This window comes from Montipora foliosa, chromosome 7, assembly GCF_036669935.1.
Source record: "Montipora foliosa isolate CH-2021 chromosome 7, ASM3666993v2, whole genome shotgun sequence".
Classification (NCBI taxonomy): domain Eukaryota; kingdom Metazoa; phylum Cnidaria; class Anthozoa; order Scleractinia; family Acroporidae; genus Montipora; species Montipora foliosa.
The window spans coordinates 22,108,946-22,113,945 of record NC_090875.1 but is presented as its reverse complement, the minus strand read 5'-3'; the positions used below and the strand labels follow the sequence as shown (position 1 = coordinate 22,113,945).

The following is a 5,000-nucleotide window of genomic DNA, read 5'->3' as shown; positions in this document are numbered from 1 at the left end:
CGGATTTCAATGAACGTCATGAAATGTCCAAGTTATTGCAATTTTTTTGCGGAAAACAAAAAATGAATCGCGGGTTATATGAAAGTAGCGAAAAAGAATCTTTGCTGACGACATTGTTTACATTTCTTCTCATTAACACACATACGAGTTTGCTGACGTACGGCAACATGCTATTTACAAATTGACTTCAAAAAGTAATTGAAAAACATGTTACCCCCACCCCCCCCCCCCCCCTTAACGTCATAAAGTGCCTCCCCAAATGCTGCTCCTCAAATAAGCATGAACATCTGCATTTACTCTAAGCGAACAATATCCAATATGTACTAAGAAACAGTGTTACCATTCATTCACTTTGGTCAAATAAAATATGCTCGTACTCAATGTTTTAGACCAATCACAAACATTCATGTCCCAGTGGGCGTCATTAGAACTCATTAAAGAATTTGAGTAAATAATCCTTTTCTAAAATAGCAAGAATGATTAAAAATCATGGTTCTATTATGATTTTTTTGGAGTTTAAAACTACAAAAATCCTAAAATCTCGTTTCTCCGGCGCCGGAAATGCGTTCACCCGAAACCATACCCGATCGCCAATGACGTTCCTTCTCAGTATTGCGCAAAGGCTCGAGTCACGTACGATTGGTATATATTTACATGTTAGTGGGTTATTTACTTCAATCACTCGCCGTTCATTTCTCACGAAAACTCTTTCGTAAATCATAATGCGCGAGGAATTTCGTCTGCGGCATTTTAAACTTTGGCATCCTAATCGGCGAGACTTCACAGATTCTCGGGTAAGTTGATGTTTAAGAACTGGTTTATTATTTATATTTACAAGTAGCCGCGAAAGATATTTACGACCTGCGTAGAAGTCCGTTAACCCTCCTACTATTTAGGAATTGTAGGTGAGTGCAGAACCTTATTCACAGGAAGATCGGTTAATCTCGAAACGACAGAAGTTGAAACGCTTAGCTTTGCCCTAATAAATTTCACAACGGAAGATGGTGCAGGCGAAGTTTATTCCAAGCGAGGCGTTGAGATGTTAGTAGCGATGTGCACTAGCGAAGCGATATAAACAGAGCGATTTCGAAAACCAGAATACCAAAAGTGATACGCTATCGCAAACTTCGAAAAAATCTTTGAAGTAAATTACTCCGATGGAAAGGAAATGAAACGATAACATATACAAAAGTGGTTTTAAAAGAGGCCACGGCAAATGAATCTAGACCGTATGGACGAGCATATTTTCGCACGTTCGTCGTAACAGATTCAACAGTTTCAAGTTGTTATGCACTCAACTTACTATAAAATACAAGCTAAGTAGCGTGGAGGAGGAGCACAAGAAATATGGACAACACAGAAGTCTCTGTGTCTTTGATTGTTCTGTGAAAAAATGAAGGAGCTGAACCTTAGGTTGGGTGTGTTTTCTTCGTACTGATAAAGCCAAATGTCAGGGCCGGGTGTCAGGGGTACCCAACGATAACCTTCGGTGAGATATGTATGTGAGACCCTTCTGTCCCTTCATTAGAAAAAAAAAACAGCGCATCACGATGTCATGTTTGCGTACGACACTCATAGATGATGCTTAGGTGCACACACAAGAATAATTATTCCGCTCGTCATTTGCAAATTATAAGGTTAACAAGTGTTACAGTGTTCTTCTATGGCCGTGTTAGGGATTGTTGAAACTTCCTCTCTTCAGTGATCACAGCATGGTAACAATTTGACTCGAACTATTGATTCTCCTGAATGCGATCGCGACAAAAGGCTAACATATTTATGGAGAGGACCATAGATCTCCTTGGCACATAAATCACACGAAAGCGAATGTATCCGCGGACAAAAGCGCGAAAACCATGAAGTAATTTTGGCAGTAACATGTAGTTTTTGTCGTGCTACTTCTGTGGCAAGGAACTTGTCAGTAAAGTACAGAATTGATACAGCTGAAAACAAGTTTGGGAAAAAACGTTGATCATTCGAGCGCTTAATATAAGTAGCCCTTCGTTGCGAAATGATCTTCACTTTGAACACCCAAAGTAGCCTAAGGGTTTGTTTTTTCCGAATAATTTATGATACGTTAATCTCGCTGTGTGTTGAAATTGCATCGGAGATGATTCCCTTATTTTCCTGTGATTCCTTTAAGGAAGCGAACACAGCAAGAGTCAGGGGCACCCAACGAGAATATAGTTCAAAAGCACTTAAACATAGCATTGTTAAACGTATTTTAGTTATATAAACGGTAGATATAGGCATATTTTTATCCCCTAAAATTTTTTTATCTGTTCGGATTTCCTAGCTGAAAGTCTAGTGATCCGAAAATTATAGGGATTAAAACTTACCTTTTCGAAAATTTCAGCCAGAAAAAAGGCTTCCGAAAATTCTAGGTGACCTTTTTAGGGTAAAAATCCGTTAAAAATGGGCAATTATACTATTTTTTAGATGTTCGAAAATCCTAGGACAGGCAGGCAAGCAAGAAATTTTAAAACAAATGTTCCGAAAATTCTAGATCTCAAATCATCTTCCGAACAGATATTTTCCGAAAATTGACGTTGGGTGCCCCTGAAGAGTTTAGAGTCGTTAGCTCGTTCACGAAGATGTCGTAGCTAACATATTCTCGATCGATATCATCGGGCAACTGGTTGTGGATTTGGGGTGGATTTGAGACCCTGGTTCTTTTCAAAATAACGATATTTATAATGATGATAACAATAACAGTCTCCGTTCTTATCCCGGCTAAATACAAAATAAAAACCTTCAATAGTCTAGCTCTTGCCGTTTGCAAAAAGTCATCAATCTGGCCTTGAATCTCATCATCTAAGTCGGCTTGCATATTGCCAACATGTCACTGACGTCATAAGTGACTGCTTTGAACAAATGATTCTTTTGTTCGAATGGTTGACATTTGAATAACAAAAAAATGATAGTAAACAGATATCTTTCCTTTGCTGGCTCACATATTAATTGTTGTCTCGCTTTTTCCTCTCGTGAAAAATATTCAGCGATCGAGTCCGATGCCGAGCGAACACGAGTTAAACTAGTTTTGCCTATCTCTCTTCCGCACTCGAATGCCACCATGTATCTCATTTTCACTTCATTAAACTAGTACCGCAGGTAATAGTTGACACTAGAGCTTCCCCCGCTATTAAGTAAAGTTGTACGCCGGCAGAATTTACAGTGCGACGCGCCTTACCGTGGCCACCTAACAAAGTTTTTTACGATACGAAGGGGAAAAGAACTTACACATGACTTTTAAAACGTACAACTTAGTATGGAGAGAGATGATTTTAACCAAGAGAAAATGAGGGAACAGAGAGGGACGCTCAAGGCGTTGGCCGGGATGTGTTGTGTCCGCGAGGGTTGTTTTTGGACGGGCGGAAGTCTTTGTTCTAGGGGAAGTCTGTCTTCCGAGACGTCCGCATGCAGTCTTGCTTCGCTCTCAGGTTCTTAGTGAAAAGAGAAAATGATGGCGCACGTGGAAGGCTGATGAATATATATTTTCTTTCAAACATCGGACCGAGGTTGGCCTGCATGCGGACGTCTCGGAAGACTTCCGCTCGTCTGAAAATGGCTTTCGTGGACATGACATATCCCAAGGGCTGGACCGGGAGCCTCCTTCTCTGTCCCCTCATTTTCTCTTGTTTTAACATATATCAAATTTCTTGTCAAATTTGTTATATAAATATGATTCTAATCATTTCTTACTGTTTTATAGTTTTAAATATTTTATTGAATATTGTAATTACTTTGAGAATTTCAAATATTTAATCATTTCTCATTGTTCTATAGTTTTAGATATTTTATTGAATATGTAATTACTTTGAAAAGCCAGAATTTGGAAAGTAATAAAGTTATTATTATTATTATTATTATTATTATTATTAGAGAATAACCTGGAAAATTTGGCCTTGTCCCTTTTCTTCTCCGCTTACCGTCGAAGGCGTTTCCGAATTGTTCCTCGGTTGGTCGGAGAAATAACAAACAAACAAACAACACAACCACAAGCAATCTAAAAAAAAAACAGTTTCAAGCTGCAGAAATTAGGTTAAAGATACGAGTGGCAGGGGGCAGAAAAAAATGGAGAGTTAGTGTTGACGCGTAAATTTTCCTCCCAAGCGGATATAGAAAGCCTCACCTGTAGAAGAGTGTCACGTTTACTCTGTAGTTGAAGTTGAAAGCCAACAATTCAGATTAAAAGTGTTTTACTAAGTCATTACCTTCCTCATATCTGTTTTTGAAAAATACGAGTGGGTAAACTACGAAGGTAAACAGAGAAAAGTGGAGGGGGGGGGGGGGGGGGGGGCGGCCTTACAGCGTTTAATATTCGATAGCGACTTGTGAAAACTACACGCGCATGTGATTGGCCATTAAAGTAAACAGGAAAAGCTAATGAATCAGCGAACCTCTATACACATAAATAACAATGGCGAAAATGTACGAATGCTGGGTGGAAAGCAAAAGAAGCTGGTAAGAGACCTTTTCTTTGCGTCATCCGGTGGCGGCCAGACATCACGTTCTAGCAAATAGGTTATACAATTAATGGCATGTTATTAAGGCGAGGACACACTAGGCGATAACTCGCTGCGGCACGTCGCGGGGACAAGTCGCCGCAACAATTCCTTCGTGTGACGTTGTTAATTTTGTGAAAACAATTGTCGCTGAGGCAGAATTTTGTCGCTGCGATCAGTTGTACGGATTCAAACCATTTTGAACTCGTGCGACTGATCAAAGCGACGAAATTAGCAAAAGCAGCGTTGTCGCACCGAGTGTACACTTCCGGCAACAAGTCGCTGCGACAAAATATAAATGAACCAATGAGAGAGCGTCATGGGGTCCGCCATATTGAATAAGAAAACTAGTTCACATTCCCCCTCATACGAGATCACTGCGTGTGCACCGAACAAGCGTCGTGTTGCAGCGACTTGTTTTATAAGTAGTACACACTGAGCGCTTTCTCGCAGAGACCTGTCGCTGCGACTTGTCGCCTTGTGTGATTCGCCCTT

General features: G+C 40.1%; 1 protein-coding gene across 1 annotated transcript in view; it reads left to right on the top strand.

Moving 5' to 3' along the window:
- The first annotated feature begins 635 nt into the window (after positions 1-635).
- The window catches only part of LOC138011347 (protein rolling stone-like), a 6,944-nt gene continuing 2,579 nt past the window's right edge, over positions 636-5,000 (top strand). The window contains exon 1 of the mRNA XM_068858316.1: positions 636-794. Within this exon, the coding sequence (XP_068714417.1) occupies positions 723-794 (72 nt within the window). The 5' untranslated portion in view covers positions 636-722. The remainder of the gene's footprint in view (positions 795-5,000) is intronic.